The sequence below is a fragment of the Drosophila pseudoobscura genome, chromosome 4 (genome assembly GCF_009870125.1).
Source record: "Drosophila pseudoobscura strain MV-25-SWS-2005 chromosome 4, UCI_Dpse_MV25, whole genome shotgun sequence".
Taxonomy (NCBI): domain Eukaryota; kingdom Metazoa; phylum Arthropoda; class Insecta; order Diptera; family Drosophilidae; genus Drosophila; species Drosophila pseudoobscura.
The window spans coordinates 3,625,980-3,644,847 of NC_046681.1; the positions used below are offsets into that span (position 1 = coordinate 3,625,980).

Consider the following 18,868-nt stretch of genomic DNA (forward strand, 5'->3'; position numbering starts at 1 on the left):
ATATAAGCCGCACCTTTTGACAAAATAAAACTAGTATGCACCGAAGCCTTCATAGCTGAATACTTAATTGGTTGGAATTTCTTCCTCCGGTAAAAATAGCTCTGGTCTTTTGGGATCGACTTACACCCGGTTAGGAAAGGGTTGCAGCTCCGGTAGGCCGATATAAGCCACCGTCCGCAAATACCCTAGCCCTAAGTACGCACTGCGCTAGGCGGCTTACAGAGGCTGCGAAATAAATAACACTGACCACTATCCACTGTCTGACCACCCTGCACTTTACTGTAATGTCAAGTAGCTTTTCTTGGCTCCTCTCTGAGAGAATTATAACTGTTCTTATTACTTTAGGCAATTTGGCGGAAGAAGAGCGAAATGCAGCACCAACAAAAATAGTACTAATAACTTTTTTATGTAAGAGCTTTAAGCCGGCTTTAATATCGGCAATCAAGAGCATACTTGATAGACAATAAACCGAGTGTTCGTAACCCACGAAAAGTTCCTGCAAAACAGCACCTTAAATGGCCCAAGAAAAAATGGAGAAACATACTGTGGTCTGATGAAAGTAAAATTGTTTTGTTTGGCGGACAGAGCTCTGGCGGACGGCAGAGACCATCAAATACTTAATACCACCCCAGGTTCACGTGTTAAACCATTAAACATGAATGTTACCATCATGGTATGGATTGGCCCGCTCAGTCCACAGATCTAAACCCTATAGAAAATCTTTGGACAAATGTCAAAAAAGGTGATTCCAATTCGAAACCGAAAATTAACAAAGATCTTTGGGCTGCCGTGCAGTGTTTTTGGAACAATATCCCCAAGCAAAGATGCGAGAATTTGGTGGACTCAAGGCCGAGACGTTGTGCAGCTGTTCTTGTTTAATTTACTACGAAATATTAATTTAAATAACATATTTCAATACAAATTTTGGAAAATTTCTGTGTATTTTTAGTTTTTAGATTTGTGTTTACAAAAAAATATATTTATTCTTGGTGTTGCCCAAATTTCTGATTTAATCATTTTCTTTTTAAATATTTTCATTTGGAGCTTTCAAGTCATACCCATTCATTACAACCATGGTTTAATCCATCAATATAGACACATTATCCCCATGGTGCTATTTTTTTCGACGCAGATGGTCGTAGGGGTTCGAGGTAATATCCCGAATAGGTCGAACCCTGCTCTGGGGTTTTTACAATGAATTACCCCCACAAAAATGGTGCAGGTAAAAATGATTATTTCTTAGTTACATACATTGATTGTTGTTTTTATTTTCATTGTTTCCTAATAAGATCCGCAACGTCCAGGACCTCCACCAGAACCTGGGTGAAAATTCCGGAGTGCAGCGTATCGTTCGTGTGACAATGGTCTTATTGTGTCAGGAAGACACCAAGATCATCGAAAATCAAATCAACAATCAGAAACAACTCTTTGTTCCGCAGCCAGCATTATGGACGACACCAGCGCCAGCAATAGTACCGGTGCACCGGTGGCAGTATCCAACGTGATACCGCCAGGCCCGGATCAACACTCAGCGGGGCAACCATCAATTTGGAGCCATTCTTTTTATTCCACGCCCTTTTCTTCTTGAAATTTTACTTGAAAAAACAAACATAACTTTTCAAAACATTTGTGTTTTTAATTTATTTTAAATTTTAAACATGTTGTTTCCTAAATTTTTGTTCGTCAATTCCGTCTATTTTTTTATCAAAAGGTTCTTTACTACAACTGATTCAATGCATGATTCAGCCAACATGTCTAGGCACTCTTGCCGCATTGTAGCTCTTTCAACAACTCCTGTTCGTTGTTTGACTTTTTTACATCGGTGTATCTGGAGTTCACGTAGGACTTCATCACTTAGAGAAAAGTTAATTCGAAATGCATATCTTTCCGAAACATTTGGGCGTATTATTTCGGTGTAAAGATTGTCGATGATTACCAGAAACCTTTTACTCTGAAATTATCGGGAGGTGAATATTCTACTTCTGGAGCATTTCCGTCGTTACGTGCAACGATTTCTGCATAGCCTTTCCTCGAAACCATAGAATTTTTCACAGAACGATCACAAGTTCTCTTCTAATTTACATGAATGTATTTAACTGAAGGTGAAAATACAAAAATTTGAAATAACAAAAATGTCCAGGAACTAGAAGATATAAGATGTTCTAATTTCTGAGAACCGCCAATTCTTGCACAGAACGTGCAATCTTTGAATAGGGGACCCCAGGCTGAACTAGCTGACACTCTTGTAATTTGAAGCTAGTGTCGCGCCCATAACCCATGTTGCTGATCTGCATGTGTATCCTCTCTAAGCTGCTGTGTAGACTCAAAAGTAAAAAACGAGTCGCGGGTATTGACCTTTCATTCCCAGCTTAGTGTGGAGAATCGCATGAAGGATCGCCAGCGTCGGGAAGACCATATGCCGCCCTGTTCAACCTCGACTCTAGTGAGAACAACTGCTGTGCGACCGGCAACGGAAACAGCCACCGTCGACAAGGATCGACTTGAGGAAGACGGTCCCGAAAGTTGCGTGGATAAGTCACATATGCAATGGCAGCCTAAGTAGCGATTTAATTTAGACAATGCAGGGCAATGAAACTAAGAAAGATTGTGATTTCTCCTATGACCTCGAGGGACAGGTCCTGGTCAGCAACTATGGAAGCACTCAGGATTATAACAGTCATGGCGCCGGCATCAAAATTACAACTCCCTCGAACAGCTCCTCCTTCCAAAAGACCCAGTCGACGAATTTTGGCGACGTGAACTTCCCGGTGAAAGTTCCCAATAAGTTGGCACAGGAGATGCCACCGCCAAAACGCGCTGGTATAACGAACTCCGGTCTTCGGGCGGGAGATGGTCAGTCAACGTTCCATGCAAGAGTTTGATGCAGATTTGGAAGCGCTTGGCAATAAACTTACTGCAGAGCATGGAGTGTTCTTGGATACCGAGCATCAGCAGATACCTAAGATCAGATTGGCTCCCAAATCTGCTTCAAATTCTTGCAGAGGGTGCAGAAAGCGGAGAAGAAGCTATGTAAAGATAAAAGACCGGAGCTGGAACAGCGCGCTATGATCGTATGGCCTTAGAAGATCAGCGACCTGAAGACCCTGGTGGAGGACATTTGGGTGGCCAATGCCGCTATATCCGAAACTACTGCAGAGCTGTTCAAGGTGCTGGAGGTGCTCCAGGGAGAGAAGAGCGAAAAAAATCCCATCTTCAAGCTGTTCACAATGGCGATTTGGTGCTGTTTTATAATCCACAAAGGAAGAGAGGATTATCCTCGAGGCTACAGGCAATCATAAAACAAATCAAAGATGTGGTGTATCGCATAAAAAAAAAACCAACCGAAGAGTGAAACTAAACGTGACTAAAGGAGACTTGGGACTTGTTCGGGACGAACAAGATTAGGCGTAGGTAACGAATGAAGGTTGAGTAGGATGACTATTGTTGTCTTGCCGGATTATATCAGAAATATGCAGTCTTGCAGTTGTTTGGAACAACACGTAAAGTTCCCAATCTAATAAAGTCTTTATGTATGGTGAATGTAAGTACTCTCTTTTTTATATTCTCAACCCGGAAAATACGAACCGTATAAAAGTAACAATATGTATCTTTGGAGTTTGTTGTTGCAACAAAAGGTTCCCTTTTTTTAGCAAATAGTTGGGAATTGGCTTACAATTTATGAAAGATGAAATAAAAATGAAAAAATGTAATGCTCCGTCGCAACATTATAAACTAATTCTTAATGAAAAAATCCTGAGTTCTGAATTGAATTGATTTCCATTGCTCGGTGGATAACAGATAACACTGAAGTGGGACACTACTGCTGTTTCTGCTGCCTGATCCATGGCCATTGACTCACATCACTGCCACCGGCCTTGTTAATGGCCTCTGTTACGCTTAAACTCTGGCCCGGTTGGATGCCATACCCGATGCGCAGGCCATGCGGATTGGAAGGAGTTTGGCAATCCATGGTGCACTCCTTCCGGAGCACCGTGTCCACCTCTACCGAGGCGAAGAAGGCCACGGACATGGGCAGATCGTTGAGGCCGATGCGGGACACACAGTAGGAGCGAGTGAGCAGATTAGTGATATGCATGGCCAGGGCCGCCTTGGCAGCCATGTCCTCCTGCACCAGATATCGAAGCTCGTCGTGGAAGCTGAGGCAGAAGCGGACGTGTGGTCCCATCAGCCAGCGCATGCTGACGAGCATCAGGTGGAGAAAGTCGACGGCACCACTCTGCACCACCCAATTGATGCGGGTGGGCAGAAAGCGCTGCTCCTGCTCTGGCCCGCCGTCCGACTCGAGCGCACGACTAAGTCGGCCGCCGAGAAAGGGAGTCTTCGGTTGAGCTCCCGTGGCAATCTCCTCCAGACGATTGAACATGGCACTCTCTGTGCCCCCCTGCCAGTTTGGACGGTGGAAGACCTCGCCCAAGGTCCGATTTCGCTGCAGGGCCAAACGAGAGGCCTCATAGCCGCTGTATCTGGGGGGGAAGGGTTAACTGTTAACAGGAGGATCATCGGTTCGCTGGTATTTTAGTTCTTACGCTTTGTCCTCTAATTCGTCGTGGAACTCCTCGCGGAGACGATACACTCGCTTGCCTTTGGTGATGGCGAACATTTTCATGGCCTTAGCCTTGGCCTCCGATGCACTGAACGTGGGATTGAACTGACGGAGCAGGGTCTCGGCAAACTGCTGACCAGCTCCATAGATCCTCGCATAGTTGATCACCTTGGCGTGGTCACGGGAGATGCCCACGGCCTTGGCGGTGATGGAGTGCATATCGCTGCCATTCGCCTTGCTGCCGCTCAGCGTCATCCAGCCCAGGGGCGTCGCTCCGTGCTGCCCGCAGGCGTAGGCATCGCCCAGCACAGAGGCTATCCAAAGCTCCTGCGAGTCGACATCGGCGCCCACCAACCTGTATCCCGGTGGGGCCTGCACCATTGAACGGAGCTCCGATCCCAGGCGATTCGGACGCGAATTGGAGGCCGTCATCCAGGTGGGCTCCATGGCACGTCGGGTCAGGGTCCCGCAGGCCACCACTTGGGGACAAATGGCGCCGTAGGACTTCCCACCATTGCCACCAACTACCAGCTCTGACGGGAGGTACTCCTTCTCCAGCCAGACCACCATTTGACCCATGATGCGATCTCGGTTATTGCGCCAGTAGGACATCATGCGGGCAATGTCGATGACTCGCGCCGCAGCCTGGCACGAGGGATCGCCACTGGTGAGCACATTATCCGAGAATTTATTGAGGAAGTCCTTCGACAGCGGATTTCCCACCCTAAACGACGGGCCGTTCTTGTGCGGCAGCTTCAGAAAGAAGCAGCAATCGTCCAGCACCTGATTGCACCACACGCCAGAACCTGGAAGTCGTACAGAAATACATTTAAATAAGGACATTCATATGCTTAGTTAGGTTCAGACGCACCTTGGTACTGGGTCTCTAGGCGCTGCTGTTTCTGAGAGAGCTTCTTGTAGTGCTGCCTCTTTGCCAGATGTTCCTCTAGCTGTCCCGGCAGCATGGCGAATGCCAGATCGCTCTCCGCCGCGGAGGCGCACTGCCGCGCAAACTCTGGTACGGCACAGCGTTCTAGCAGCTCTTTAATTGGGATTCGATCCACTCCCGCTGCATCGCTGCGAAAGGGAACCAGGAAGCCCCAGCCGTGTTCCCGCTGGTAGTGAAGGGGATATCCCTCCCAGCAGAGGGAAAGCAGCTTAGGGGCAATCTGCATACCTGTGCTGATCTCGCTGGCGCCTGGAGTCCACTGTTCATCCTCCTGCTCGCCGTCGTCAGTCTTGTGGCCAGTGGGAGGCTTACGGCACAGTTTGCGGTACCATTGGGGATAGCCTGGAAGCAGGGGACGTCGAGCCGGGAGCAAGGACCGCTGATCGTATAGGTGCTGGAACTTGGCATAGAGGCGCCGCTGCTCAGTGGATAGGTCGGACTCTTCACGCTCCGCACTCGGCAACGGCTTGCGCTTGGGAGGCTGCTTCAGCTTCAGCTGCTGCACTCCCCAGTCCTCGTCCCAGAGCCAGAGATTGCTGCGATACTGCTCATCGTAGAGCAGGGAGCACGCCTCTTCGGCCCGACGTCCCAAGTGGTACTTCGCCTCGATGCTGAGATCCTCGTAGGTCAGCTGGGCCTCGCGTATGTATCTCTCCCAATTCGAATTGACCGGCAGATAGGCAGAGCCCATTTCTAGCATGCCCGCCAAGGAGGCAGGATGCGGAAAGCGGTCGGCATACATGGGATAGAGCACCCGCAGCACGCGGTGAGTGGCCTCCACATCTCCGGCGCAGTAGTTGACTAGTAACTGGAAATTGTGCCGCACCTGATCGAGTGTGCCTTCTACAAAAATATTCCGTGGCTCCTTGGACAGCGCCTCCCCACCGCAGTACAGACGATGGACCTCGAGGAGACTGTTCAGGGAGCTCTGCTCCAGCCAGCCAAGGTCCTCGGGAGCCGGCTCCTTTTTTGATTTGAGCATTGCCCGCTGGTAGCTGGTCACCCCACTGACGCACATGTGCAGCGAAATGGTGTCCACAAAGCGGGTGCCAGAGTCCTCGATCAGATACTGCTCTCTCAGTCTCGCTCTGTCGTAGGAAACGTTATGGCCCACCACCAGACCGGGTCCCCCAGTTCCCAGGGGTATGAGCTCATCCAGAGTGTAGTGCGGTCGCTCAAAGTCCGCGCCCACATCACAGGGTTCCACTTTTGGCACAGCCAAACGATGTTTGGTCAGCTTCGGACTGACCCAGCAGTACCATCTTTTCGTGCTGACTGCGGTGGCCAGAATCGGCGATTGACCGGCAGAGACGCACACCTCCACATCGAAGACGAGGCCCTTTTCCAGGGGCTGCTTGACGGGTGTGGCTGTGCCATCGTCAGGGTCGTAGGCTGTCCAGCCGGCAAGAAACGCCCAGCGTTTCGGTCTCGAAGGCAGCTTATGGCAGTCCACCAGGGGCAGCAATAGCTCTTCATAAGGTTCCACCTGTTGCTTGGCTATGCTGTGGAAGTGCTCTTCAATATTCTGCCCCTGCAACGCGGGCAACTTCAGCTGCACATCCGGTATTGGCGAACTGCTCTCGATGTCGACTCCATGGCGGTGCAGCTCCACTTTGTACTGCCTGGCGGCGGCTCTCTGCTCCTCCGATGTGTGGCGGGATGTTTGCGGGAATATTTGCCTGTGCAAGTTCTGCGAGATCATCTGAACCTTGACGAGGTTCTCCGAGTACTCGGGTGCTGTTTCCTCTTCCACATTTGCATTTTGTGGATGCTGTTTTGCTTTGGCTGCTTTTTGTGGCAGGGGTTTTACCTTGCGATATATCTTGACGGTGCTACTGGCATAATGTTCCCGTCTGGGTTTGCTGGCATAGGAACGTATCAGGCGGAGTTGCATTATAAACAAATCGTTTACGTACTGCCAACATAGGCATGCCGAGAGGGAAGAGCGAGCCAGAGAGAGAGAGAGGGAGAGAGAGAGAGAGAGAAGTGGCGGTATGTCAACACTTTTGCCAAAGTGCCGTAGAGTGGAGATGGTCACACTATTGGCTTGAAATCCCGCGCCCAACGCTTTTGTTGCCAAGTGAAAGATCCCTTCGACAAGGGCTCCATCTTCGGTGGCAAGATCAGCCTCAGTGAGGATGGGGCTATCGACGAGCCCGCCTTGTCGTTGTCGTGCATTGGGCAGGTCCTGAATCCTTTGCAGCAGCAGGTGAGGGAGAGCGTCGACCGTCAGCAGTCCCTGGTGACAGACATTCAGAGCGCCCATGGAGCTTTCGTCTCGGAGACGGGAAGCTGTGGCAGCTCGCGCGACACCCTACGATAGCTACATTGAGCTGTCGGGCAATCTCCAGGAGGGAACTAAATTCTACAACGACCTCACCCAGCTCCTGGTCGTATTCCAGAACAAGATCAGCGACTTTGTGTTTGCCCGCAAAACGGAAAAGGAGGAGCTCATGAAGGACCTAACTACAGCGTCGAGCCGACAAGCTTGCCCGGCTACGCCCTCTCTGCCCTCGCACTATGCCTCCACCTCGGGTAGTGGCAGCGGTAGGTACAGTCATTCCCTAACAAAGTTTGATAATACATCATTTTGTTTTTTCGCCCCCATCCGACAGACATTCTCTGACATGGCTCTGCTCCCAGCGTACCGGCTGCGGCAGCTGCTGCCAATATGCCGTATCCTATCCAGGTACATGGCATGCCAGCCCAGCCAGGAGTTCCATATCCAGCGTATGTTCCGCCACCGATGCCCCAGAGCTTCAATCCATACGCCACGCTCCCATATCCTGGCAGTAAGTACTGATAATCGATGGAATTTGCATCCCCACTTATGCGAATGCTTTTCATTTGCAGATTGTCAGTATAGCCCCCCGCTATCCACAAGGACCACCACCTGGGCACTATGGCACCTATCCTGGCAGTTATGCTCCCCAACAGCAAGGCGGCTATCCCAACCAGAAGCCACCAGGATGGTAAACCGCATCCCACCCGTATTTATACCCACACTGTGGTTTAACCAAGGCCTCTTCGTTGAGTTCCGGATCGTAGAGAAGCGGCGATTGGTGGTCATGGCATTTAATGCTCTGTGTTTTGTTTCTGTTCCGGCTTTCGTTCGTTTGCTTACAATTGTATCATACATGTTGATGGCTTCTTGGATTTTAATCTCATATATGCAACAAAAATATCACGTATATAGTCTCCGAAAGAACTCTCGTTTCATGCCCGCAATGGTGCGTGGGGCACACATACTGCTGATGAGCAGTTCCAATGTGGAGCTGATCGGCCAACTCTCAGTAGCAGTTCTCGTCTCTGTTTGCAGCCGCTTCGAGTTGGACTCCAGCAAGAGCTTGTATTCCTCCTTGGGCATCACCTCCAGGTGCCGAACGGTGAGACGCACTCTAGCAAGGAGCTCCCTAAATTTGGATTGAGTCAAGTAATCGGTTTCCCACAGCTTCCGTTTGTGCTCCTCGCTCTCGGCATTCTGTACGGCCTGCTGGAACTGGGCATACAGTTCGCTGGGCGTCGAGGATATGTCCTCCAGTTGATTGGGATTCAGTAGATACTGCTTCGTCTGTTCACTTTCGCCCTTGACAAAGCTCTCGACAATGTGGTTGACCAGAAACTCGTCCAGGGCCAGGTCCATGTCGTCCTTGAGAGGCACCCAGTAGTTGAGACTGAGCGATGTCTCCGTCGCCTCCACATAGTGCCACCAGTGACGGGGCACGATGATCGCTATACTCCAGTAAGCGCGGCAGCTTATCCCGCGCAGGGGCATAGAAGTTGTCCAGACAGTATACGCTAGACTCCCCGCAGCCAAAAGAGATATGTAGACCTTGCAATGAGTACCTGCCACTAACTAAGGGGCACTGCACAGGCAAAAAAGCAGCCAGAATACGCATTGCCATTGCTGGGGGACCATATCCCCTCACATTGAACTATGAAAATCAGGACACTACGGCGATATTCATATATATTTTAGGAATTTTGTAAGTTGAAAATAAAAAGTCTTATGTTGATAGAAATATTAATGAAATTAAACGAGGATTCTTCAGAAAAATCCATTTTTTTGGTTCTACTCCATATTGTCTGGCACGTCGTCAAATTCAACCGGCAGTGTCTGGGACCATGAGGCCACCGATGTCTTCGGCGAAAATGGTTCATTGGTCGTTGGGGTCCAGATGAGCTTACGTCGTACATTAGCATGGTGCTTTTCTAGCCGCTTCCTGTTGTTGTACCTGACATACATTCGGCTCCGATCGCTCACTTTGTAGTTGCTTTCCTGATCCCCGGGAAAAAAAATCAAGAGTTCTCTATCCAAATTCCGGCTTTTGCTTATCGACAGTGGAATTTTTTTCATAACGAAATAGTCGGCGATGGTATTTATGGCAATTCTTCTTAGATTCGGAGTCAGGGGCTCCGGTCGGCCCACGCGCTTCAGCACCGCCGTCGCCCCAACTTCCCTTAAAATGACGGCAGCCGTGTTGGTCGCAAAGGGCTGATTCACTTCAGACACTGCACTGTAGTGGTTGGAGGAAGGTGCCGCCATTATAGCCCCAAATACGCTGCTGGGCGCAAACGAGGGGGTATGCGCCTGGATTGGCCGGCACCCCATGGGCATCTTTGGCTTCCCAGTGTTTACAGTCGGTGGAAAGGCGCAAAAGCTGATAAGCGACGAAGTCGGAGCCGGTGCATCCTCACTAGGGGCATCCTCCCAAGGTGCATCCTCCCAAGGTGCATCCTTATTAGGGGCATCCTCCCAAGGTGCATCCTCATTAGGGGCATCCTCCCAAGGTACATCCTCACTGAAGGCATATCCATGGGGGGCATCCTCCACGACACTGCCTGCATTTGACGGCGTCTTCTGCTCCACTTTTGTCCCATTCACTATTGCGGCGTTCCCAGCTTGCTGCGCAGCCGACGAGGGCGACGAGGACGCCTTTGACGGCGTCTTCAGCTCCACTTTTGTCCCATTCACTATTGCAGTGGCGATCCCAGCTTACAGCGCAACAGAAGCCCACGAGGACGCCTTTGACGGCGTCGTCTGCTTGAATCCCCAAGGAGTAACCAAGCTCCTTCTCCGGCGTCGCCAATCTGAAAAAGGTTAATTCAAATAGATTTGATTCGAGTTTTTACCGCCGAAATCGGCCAAACAACTCACCCGTCCATGGTCCCGCTTAGATTTGCTGTATCCGCGGCGTCGTTTTTCACCATTATGTTTCCTCTTCATCTACGAGCTCGGAAGCAGCACAAAAAGGATTGCAAATTTTCCGTTGCAAATTCTGATCTGACTGCTGCACAGTGGGTGAAGCGGCCCATTTGGTTGCCAAATTACAGCAAACATAGGAAAAACTAGAGATTGACCGTGCCGTCCACTGTGCGCTGTCGCGGTAAGCCATTTTTTAGCATTCTTCATCTTCATCTTCGAGCGCTCGGAAGCAGCACAAAAAGGATGGCAAAATTTCCTTTCGTTGCTATGAGAGCGAAAGAGAAGCAAGAGTTCTGATCTACTGCCGCACAGTGGGTCAAGCTTAAACAATTTTCAAATTGCGTTTATACATATATATTTTATATATTACATATATGATATTATATATATTGTTGGAAACAAAACAAAAGACCCATGGAAAGAACGGGACAGTATTGACCGTTTTCGGCCCACTGTGAGCCGCCTCGGGATTTGACCAGACGAACACCTACACTTTGACTGTCGCCATTTCCAACTAGACTGCGACCGCGTTCACTTCAGTCGGGTGTAAAATGAACTTGGAAGAGGTTTTCATACGCCACCCGCTGTTGGCTGCCCGTGGACGCGATGTGCGGCGAGCCATCAGATACGTGGAGCGGCAGTCCCACTTGATAGAGCTGAACTGTGGGCTTATCAACATGGTGTCAAACTTGCAACTTTTCGGGGAGCAGCCTTTTGTCCTCATTTTCGATGAGTTTCATTTCAGGCACGTACCCAAAGTAAGTTCCTCTTTAACAGTCTCTTTATATCATATTAAGTAGTATATTTACAGGTGCTCCTCAGCCGCTGGAAATCTTTGGCCATTGCAGCTGCAAATATGGACGGCACAAAATTCAAGTTTCTGTACCTGCAGGTGGTCCCTACAGACGTGCACGTTTTGGGCAGCAATGAGATATATGAAGGACTAAAAGTCGTAGTCACTTCAATTCTCAACCTGGGCTTGGCCCAAAATGTGTGCGGCGTAATATCGGACAGGCGCAGGGCCAATTTGAAGTCGCTGCAGTATGTCGCAAACTATTTCCCGGTCCTGTGGGACGAGGTCCATATGAAGAAGAAATTGGTCACGCGGTATAAAGATACGGTGGATAGATTAGGCAAAATCTACGGAAGCACCTTTGACCGAAACACATGGAAACAGAAGTTTTCAGAAATAACCAGCAGCACGCCCAATGAACTAGAGGAGTTTAATTCGAACGAAGTTTTAAACTTAAAAAAGCTATTGGCGCTGAACTTCGCGAAATCGTCTACACCTCTTAACTTGAGCAGAGTCAATAGCTCCGATCTCGAGCTGCGTGGATTCATCCTCACCTCCCATGTGTACGATATTCTTAAATTTATCCACGTTACAGATGCGGATAAATTCACCGACATACGGGCTGCAATACAATATTTTTCCCGCGTGGTAGGCATTGTAACCTTTATATATAATTAGATAGAGTAAAATATACGTACATATATACATATATATATATAAATCAGGTGATTTTAAATACTAATGATGGGCGGACTATCCGAATCTTAAGGCTAATGTCCCTGTCCAGGACAGTCCCTTCTTAGGAGTTCTTCTGTGACCTCCGTGTAGTTGGAGAGTGCATACTCCCCGTTCTCGTCCGAAGGAAGCCTGGCCAGCCAGGGCATTGTAGTGCCGGCACGCAGGCAACCGACAATTTAGTTGGCATAGTCCAGATCCTTGGTGAAGAGAGCGGCGGCAAGGTCGTACTCCGAGTTGTTGGCACGTTCGATGACCCCGTCGAGCTTCTTGAATCGAATCAGCTGCTGGACGGCCCCGAATATCTTGTCTCGGACATCGGCGAACACCGTTGGCTGGACAAAGTAGCCGGGAAGGCATTCGAGACGGCTACCGCCGGCCACCAGATTGGCGCCCTGCTGGATCATGCCAAGGATCTTATCCATCTGCTCCTGGTTGATCTGGGGATCCTGCTTGGTGTTCAGATCTAAGGGATTGCCCACGGTCCTCTTCTTGGCACGCTCTGCACTGCGCTCCACGAACTCGTCGTAGATCTTATCCTCCACAAAGGTGCGAGAGCCGGCACAGCAGCACTGGCCCATGTTGAAGAAGAGGCCGAATTGGGCCGTCTCTACGAATAGAGTCAGAAAGGATAATGTTGGGGAACTTTCCGCCCAACTCCAGGGTCACGCGCTTCAGGTTCGTGTGGCCGGATGCCAGTTGGATGAGCCACATTGACTGCTCAGCTGGCTTTAGGAAGATGGTGTTGCCGGTAGCCAGTGTGGGTCTTCTCTGTGGTCGGACTGTTGCTGAATAGGATTCAAAAATTTACCGCTAGGCAGATTTTGAGAATAAAAACACATTTTATTCTTTTTTCAATAGAGGGGAAACACTTTAAAACACATATACAGACTTTCGGAACTATTGTGGAAGTACGAGAAAAGAACAATCTCTTCAGTTAATTTATATAAAACGGCTTTCACACGGTACAAACGATAAGAAAAGCGATTTTGGAAAACATTTTGGCAAATACTGCGCACCTGGCCAGGCCAACACTCTAACATACATATTAACATATTACACACTAGATCTGCAGGTTGCGCATGCCGCCGTTGATGCCGCCCTGCTCCACAGTCCAGATGACCAGCTGGCCATCCACGCCCGAGGTGGACACCTTGCTTGCGCTGGATTTGTCCCCAGCATAGATGCGCACACTGGTGATGGCGTTCTGGTGGATGGAGTCCACCACAGTGTCCGTGTTCTCCGTGCGCATGTTGCGGTCCATCGACTGGAAGATGCGCATGGCAGTAATTCCGCTGGACTCCCGCTTCTGCGACTTGTCCAGCTTGCCGCTCAGCACCAGTTTGTTGTCCGCCGTGAGGCTATACAGGAGCGGCACACAGCTATAGCCAGCCACAACGACGGAGTTGGGCGAGACCCATTCGCAGGACAGGAAGGGGAGGTAGCCGGTGCGGAGGCGTATGACGGTGTTGCCATTGGTGGCATCTGCAATGCTCACGCAGCTGTCGTGTCCTACCCAGCAGACCTTGTTGCCGTCGCTGGAGAAGCTCACATTGTTGATCCAGCCTCCGCCGGAGGTGAGAGAGTTCTTAAACTCGGCCATCAGTTGGCCCAGGGGCTTTCGGTTACCCCAGGGCGTGGGTGTGGGCGCTTCCTCGACATCCTTAATGAAGGCCGAAAATACGCGCACCTTGTAGTCCGTGGATCCAGCCACCAGCAGAACGTTGTTCGGATGCCAGTCGAGGGACGTCACGGTGGAACGAATCGGCTTTTTGATGTGCTTGGACACCCACCAGTCGTTCTCCGACTCGAAGTAGCAGACCGAGATTAGGCGAGCCCCAGAGCCAACGGCGAACTTGTTCTCCGCCGGCGACCACTTGACGCATGTGGCGGCGCGATTGATTCGAAGCAGCACCAACGTAGGCTTCCACTTGCCGTCCTCGCCCTGGGTCCACACATAGGCATTCCGGTCGGCTGCGCAGCTCACGATGCGATTGGTGTTTTTGGCCCAATCAATGCCCATGACCCGCAAATCGTGCTGATTCAGTACGTCGGCCAACTTCCAGTCGTTGCCATCGCGGCTGTATATATGGATCTCATGGTTGTTGGGCGATAAGGCAATCTCTGTGGGGAAGCAATGAGTCATGAATGAGTAAGCTCCAAATGCCCAACCGTCGGTCGGCAGCAAACTTACGCGTCCGGTCCTTGTTCCAGGCGTGGCATGTTATTGAGGCCAGGGAGGTGCCAAAGGTGAATGTCTCGGCCATTGTTGAGGAATAAATGCACGCAACGCAAGATCCAACCACACACGTAGTTTTGATTCGCCGGAGTTTGATGACCGAGTTAGGGAACGGAACGGAACCGAGTGGGCGTTGTTTCTGCTTGGGCGCTTCTCTCTAGTTTTAATCGCGGACTCTGGGCCGTCTACACGATTAATCTAGCCTTGGAAAGAAGGAGAACTGCAAATTTCCTGCCGAAATAAACACAAACGTATTGAAAAACCTTTCCAAAATGCAAAGTGCAGAAATTAATCACCCGAATAGAGCTGCAAAAATATCGACACACTCTGCCCTCGATGTCTCGAACAGGGCTGCCGATCTAGCTATTTCTGATGGTTTTTTTTTTGGAGGCCATCTCGGGAAAATTTTGCGAATTTCGGGAATCGGGAATTGTTGATTTCTTAGAAATGCTTTTTTAATGTGTGAAGAGTATGAAAATGTGGCAGATTCATCATTATTTTTTACCGATATTTGCCCATACCAGGTAATTTAGAGATTCTAAAACAGGCCGACTTTGCTAAGCTAACAAAATCTTGTGTGCTAAAAACTATTATTTTCCGTGAAAAGATATTCCAATTTGTATTCAAACATATAGGTATGGCTTGCGGAGACTTGAAAAATGCAGCTTAGAACACGAAAAGACTAATAATTATATATTCATGTGGTACGACTGCGAATGTGAAGCTAATTCCGCAGGGCTAGATGAGTTAATGGAAATAAGGTAAAAGGCATATTCAATATCACTCTAATACAAAAGGTTTAAAACCATTAATTATGTTTTCTTTTTTTTTTGTTATTTTCTGAATTGTTTCAGTTTGTTTTTTTCCATGCTAAAACAGCTTTTTTCCTAATAATAAATTGGCATCACTGGTCTCAAACATGATTGCGGCCCACTATCGCTTGCATGCCGGCGCAATCGGTTACAGTGCTGGAAAATACTCGCACTTTTGCGCGCTTTATCCCCGGCAGCTGTTTGTAAGCAAATCGCAAATGGAAAATATCTGCGCTGCGTTGGAGCCGCTGTTTCCCTGCCGGGAGGGAGCAATCAAAACACTGGGCGAGCTGATTGGCGACTCCCGGGAAGACTATCCTTCCGCCCTCTATCTGTTCGGGCACAGTGGGACGGGGAAAACAGCCCTGACCAGAACATTCCTCCGAGAGTGCAGCAGGCAGCAAGGAGTTCGTATTGCCCAACTAAATGCCATCGAGTGCTATACCACAAAAATAATGCTGGAGAATATGCTGGACACACTAGCTCCGCGTCAGTGCACAGAGGAATCCGTTCGCGCCGACAACATGCTGGAGTTTGTGGAGCAACTGCGTCGTTGGCATGACCAGGGAGGGAGATCCCAGAGCTTCTTGATAGCCGTGGACAATGCTGAGCGCTTGCGAGACATGGATGCAAACGTTCTACCCGTTCTGCTGAGACTGCAGCAGCTGACCAGCCTCAATCTCTGTGTGATTCTCCTGTCCCAGATTCCCTTCGAAAAGTTTTATAACAAAACGGGTCTGACTGAAGTTATCAGCATCCATTTGGCCCAGTACAACAAGGCAGAGACCCAGCGTATTCTCGGCTCGGACTTTTTCCAGGTGCGAGGGCACCTCCTTGAGCAATTTTCAAAGGATGTCCAGCGCCTCGCGATCTGCGAAGCGGCCCTCACCGAGGACTTCTACAGCAACTACCTAAATCTCTTCCTCAGCGTCTTCTACAAGGCTTGCCGAGACGTGCCCGAGCTGCAGTTGACGGCCAGGAAATGTTTCTCCATTTACTTAGAGCCTGTGTTAGATGGCACGGTGGAGTCTACAGATGTCTCCCGGCTGTGGAGACACATTGCCGGACCCTTGAGATCCGCGCTCACCCAGATATACATGCGAACAGAAAAGCCTCCGGAAGAGCAGGAAGGATCGGCACCCATCGAGGATCAGAGCGTTCGCAAGCTGGCGCAGTCGCTCGAGTTGCCCTACTACGCCAAATATCTGCTTATTGCCGCATTCCTGGCCAGCCACAATTCCGCCAACCAGGACAAGCGACTGTTCGTCAAGCATCATGGAAAGCAGCGCAAGAGAATGCAGACGGTGAATGCCCGAGCCAAGGTTCGTTCATCCACACCCATCTATGCCCTTCTCAGTGTTTTCTTAACGGTCCAATAACCTTTTTTCCAGACTACGGAGAAGATGTCCACGACCCTGGGACCCAAATCCTTTACCATAGATCGCTTGTTGGCCATCTTCTACGCCATTCTTGAGGAAAAAGTGGGCCTCACCTGCAACCTGCTGTCCCAGATCTCCACATTGGTCCACCTCAAGCTTCTCAGCTTTGTCTCCGGCGAACAGAACATCATGGACGGCTCGGCCCGGCTCCAGTGCACGGTGGGCCTCGAGTTTGTGCTATACATCGGCAAGGTGGTCGGCTTCAACGTGCGCCAATATCTTTGCGATTTCATGTAGGGGGTTCAATTCTCAGTGTTTAAATATATTCAATAAATAGTCGGGTACATCGCTTATGTGTATGGTCTCCGCCAGCCTGGTGTCCCGGCTGCGCAGTTGCAGCAGTCCGTTTTGCAGAGTTTGCTCGCTCAAGAGGAGCGTATAAGGTACACCCAGCATATCTGATTTGTCTACATGTTCCGTCAATTGGGAAGCATCCTTACTTAGGGCATATCCCACTCCCTGGCACAGGCGCAGCCCTGCCCTCTGGAGGACGTCCTTTATGTGAAGGCAAAGGTCCCGCAAGTCTCCCGCCTGGGCTGGATCGACCTCCAGGCAGGCTATTCCACACTGATAGGGTGCCAGCATCCTGTTCAGCAGTAGGGATTGCGTCTCGCGCCCATGGTCACAGCCATCCAGAAGAAGAGCTGTCCGAGCGGAAGATTAACGATCCATTTAAAGAAATTTTATGGAGAATTCCAAGTGCTTACCGCAGGTGGCTGTTTCCAGTCCAATTACGGATCGTATGACAGCCGGCGGCAGGGACTGGTCCGTTCTCGCATCGGGCAGTCGGAAATCATCGCCGTGGAGCATCACCAGGCTCAGTTGCTCCACTGCCACTCTACCCTCTTTGCCGTAGCTGGATATGATGTCGATTCCTTGGCAGTCTTTGGCATCCGCCTCCTCCGGCAGTTCGTGGGGAACGATTCGGTACCGACTGGGGTTCGAGGAGTACCTCATCCACCAAATCTTGCTCTCGCGCTGCATATTATAGAAGTGCTCCAGGGCGCGATAGGGCTCCACCAAAAAGTCGGTAATCAAATGCGTAACAGGAGCCTTGTGCCTAAGGAAAGGATTGGGTTGGCAGGAGTAGGAGGTGCACAGATGCTTCAGGAGTGTGGGACATTTTGCCTTTCGGGGATGCTCTTGAACCAGCTGCTGGAAGTGGGAACGGAATAGTTCGGTGCGGGAAAATGAAAAACGCTGGAGGTGCGTCGAGGAAACGGCTTCAGTGGAATGACTGGTGCCCAGATGAGCAGCCAGGGGCCGCAGACTTAGCCACTGTTGTTTCAGCAGATCGGCATAGGCGTGCCCGTGCGAAAGGAGTTCGACGTGGCTGTCGTCTAGGACGCGGAAGAAGCCAGCGGATTCCAAAGACCTGAAGCAGCGACTTAGACGACTCATTGTTCCAGCGGTATATTGCCAGGCGGCGAGACGTAGTAATCTTCGTCCGTCACCTTGGCGTTTCTCAGCAGCTCCACGCGACAGTCACCCTCCTTCACCTCGTCGTTGCGTAACTGGAGCTGCTGGTTCTCGAGCACGGTGTAAAGCGGCCGAACGTTCTCCGTATTGATGTGGGCTATCTTGTCCGCAAACTGGATGCTACTGTTGAGCGTGGCCAATGCCTGTTCGCTATCCAGATTCACCAGGGAGAGGCGCTCCAGTAATTGAATGGTTTTTGCATCAATCTCCACTCTGTTGGCGGTTGTCTCTGGAAAGACTGTGTCCACCGGCGTTTGTGGCACCTTCGTAGCGTACCGTAGCTCCTTGAAGTCCAATTTGGCAGTCTTAAAATTCGTTTTGGCTGCAATTTTGCAATAGAAACGTCGACTTAAAACACGCAACATTTCGGAAAAACATCAATGGATGCCGGAATCAGTGTGACCGCGGATTTATCGTTAAAATATACCGTCCGACCCTCAGAAATATACCGTCTCATCTTAAAAATATACCGTACAAAATACCAATAAAAAACGAACTTAGCCCTCTTAAGCCCCTCTCTTTAAGCAGTTCATCGACCTAAGGTAAAGGGCGGAAAATATTAACGATTGTAGATTCTTCTTGTAGATCCATGCCATCTTTCATCTGAACTAAAAAAAACCCCCCGATATTTTTACCCTGAACTGCGCTAACA

The 18,868-nt window shown here is 49.9% G+C and overlaps 7 protein-coding genes and 1 pseudogene across 8 annotated transcripts; 1 reads left to right on the plus strand and 7 right to left on the minus strand.

The window, feature by feature from the left end:
* Window positions 1-3,533: 3,533 nt before the first annotated feature.
* PolG1 (DNA polymerase gamma, catalytic subunit tam) lies at window positions 3,534-7,443 on the minus strand. Its single transcript, XM_001356205.4, has 3 exons — window positions 5,436-7,443; window positions 4,548-5,370; window positions 3,534-4,484 (listed from the first exon to the last, which is right to left on the minus strand). Exons 1-3 carry the CDS (start codon window positions 7,405-7,407, stop codon window positions 3,818-3,820), a joined length of 3,462 nt encoding a protein of 1,153 aa, XP_001356241.4. The 5' UTR covers window positions 7,408-7,443; the 3' UTR covers window positions 3,534-3,817.
* A 1,210-nt stretch (window positions 7,444-8,653) lies between these two features.
* On the minus strand, window positions 8,654-9,419 carry LOC117183899 (uncharacterized). Its single transcript, XM_033379258.1, has one exon. It carries the CDS (start codon window positions 9,286-9,288, stop codon window positions 8,698-8,700), a length of 591 nt encoding a protein of 196 aa, XP_033235149.1. The 5' UTR covers window positions 9,289-9,419; the 3' UTR covers window positions 8,654-8,697.
* An 841-nt stretch (window positions 9,420-10,260) lies between these two features.
* LOC6902718 (uncharacterized) lies at window positions 10,261-10,785 on the minus strand. The gene is made up of 2 exons (XM_015181327.2): window positions 10,672-10,785; window positions 10,261-10,604 (listed from the first exon to the last, which is right to left on the minus strand). Exons 1-2 carry the CDS (start codon window positions 10,722-10,724, stop codon window positions 10,313-10,315), a joined length of 345 nt encoding a protein of 114 aa, XP_015036813.2. The 5' UTR covers window positions 10,725-10,785; the 3' UTR covers window positions 10,261-10,312.
* Window positions 10,786-12,161: 1,376 nt separating this feature from the next.
* On the minus strand, window positions 12,162-13,064 carry LOC6902716 (aldehyde dehydrogenase, mitochondrial-like; annotated as a pseudogene).
* Window positions 13,065-13,148: 84 nt separating this feature from the next.
* Window positions 13,149-14,971, minus strand: Arpc1 (Actin-related protein 2/3 complex, subunit 1A). Of its 2 annotated transcripts, XM_015181326.2 has the most exons (3): window positions 14,783-14,971; window positions 14,442-14,717; window positions 13,149-14,371 (listed from the first exon to the last, which is right to left on the minus strand). In XM_015181326.2, the coding sequence occupies exons 2-3, from the start codon at window positions 14,512-14,514 to the stop codon at window positions 13,311-13,313; spliced, it is 1,134 nt and encodes a 377-aa protein (XP_015036812.1). In that variant the 5' UTR covers window positions 14,515-14,717; window positions 14,783-14,971; the 3' UTR covers window positions 13,149-13,310. The 2 variants fall into 2 exon arrangements, with proteins under 2 accessions (XP_015036812.1, XP_001356240.1); XM_001356204.4 differs by lacking the exon at window positions 14,783-14,971 and having other exon boundaries at window positions 14,442-14,775.
* Window positions 14,972-15,367: 396 nt separating this feature from the next.
* Window positions 15,368-17,030, plus strand: Orc5 (origin recognition complex subunit 5). The gene is made up of 2 exons (XM_001356203.4): window positions 15,368-16,620; window positions 16,690-17,030. Exons 1-2 carry the CDS (start codon window positions 15,406-15,408, stop codon window positions 16,972-16,974), a joined length of 1,500 nt encoding a protein of 499 aa, XP_001356239.2. The 5' UTR covers window positions 15,368-15,405; the 3' UTR covers window positions 16,975-17,030.
* Window positions 16,972-18,171, minus strand: PolG2 (DNA polymerase subunit gamma-2, mitochondrial). The gene is made up of 2 exons (XM_001356202.4): window positions 17,445-18,171; window positions 16,972-17,381 (listed from the first exon to the last, which is right to left on the minus strand). The coding sequence occupies exons 1-2, from the start codon at window positions 18,136-18,138 to the stop codon at window positions 16,987-16,989; spliced, it is 1,089 nt and encodes a 362-aa protein (XP_001356238.3). The 5' UTR covers window positions 18,139-18,171; the 3' UTR covers window positions 16,972-16,986.
* GatC (glutamyl-tRNA(Gln) amidotransferase subunit C, mitochondrial) lies at window positions 17,543-18,645 on the minus strand. The gene has a single exon (XM_002133193.3). It carries the CDS (start codon window positions 18,579-18,581, stop codon window positions 18,135-18,137), a length of 447 nt encoding a protein of 148 aa, XP_002133229.2. The 5' UTR covers window positions 18,582-18,645; the 3' UTR covers window positions 17,543-18,134.
* Between the last annotated feature and the right edge of the window lie 223 nt (window positions 18,646-18,868).

Excerpts from the sequence above, each read along its gene's own strand:
- PolG1 (XM_001356205.4), bottom strand. The coding sequence starts at position 7,407 with ATGCAACTCCGCCTGATACGTTCCTATGCCAGCAAACCCAGACGGGAA. Across the intron at positions 5,371-5,435 it reads CCTAGAGACCCAGTACCAAG|GTTCTGGCGTGTGGTGCAAT; the intron begins GTGCGTCTGAAC and ends TACGACTTCCAG. Across the intron at positions 4,485-4,547 it reads GACGAATTAGAGGACAAAGC|ATACAGCGGCTATGAGGCCT; the intron begins GTAAGAACTAAA and ends CTTCCCCCCCAG.
- LOC117183899 (XM_033379258.1), bottom strand. The coding sequence starts at position 9,288 with ATGCCCCTGCGCGGGATAAGCTGCCGCGCTTACTGGAGTATAGCGATC.
- LOC6902718 (XM_015181327.2), bottom strand. The coding sequence starts at position 10,724 with ATGGTGAAAAACGACGCCGCGGATACAGCAAATCTAAGCGGGACCATG. Across the intron at positions 10,605-10,671 it reads CTAAGCGGGACCATGGACGG|ATTGGCGACGCCGGAGAAGG; the intron begins GTGAGTTGTTTG and ends AACCTTTTTCAG.
- Arpc1 (XM_015181326.2), bottom strand. The coding sequence starts at position 14,514 with ATGGCCGAGACATTCACCTTTGGCACCTCCCTGGCCTCAATAACATGC. Across the intron at positions 14,372-14,441 it reads CTGGAACAAGGACCGGACGC|AGATTGCCTTATCGCCCAAC; the intron begins GTAAGTTTGCTG and ends GCTTCCCCACAG.
- Orc5 (XM_001356203.4), top strand. The coding sequence starts at position 15,406 with ATGATTGCGGCCCACTATCGCTTGCATGCCGGCGCAATCGGTTACAGT. Across the intron at positions 16,621-16,689 it reads CGGTGAATGCCCGAGCCAAG|ACTACGGAGAAGATGTCCAC; the intron begins GTTCGTTCATCC and ends CCTTTTTTCCAG.
- PolG2 (XM_001356202.4), bottom strand. The coding sequence starts at position 18,138 with ATGAGTCGTCTAAGTCGCTGCTTCAGGTCTTTGGAATCCGCTGGCTTC. Across the intron at positions 17,382-17,444 it reads ACTGGAAACAGCCACCTGCG|CTCTTCTTCTGGATGGCTGT; the intron begins GTAAGCACTTGG and ends CCGCTCGGACAG.
- GatC (XM_002133193.3), bottom strand. The coding sequence starts at position 18,581 with ATGTTGCGTGTTTTAAGTCGACGTTTCTATTGCAAAATTGCAGCCAAA.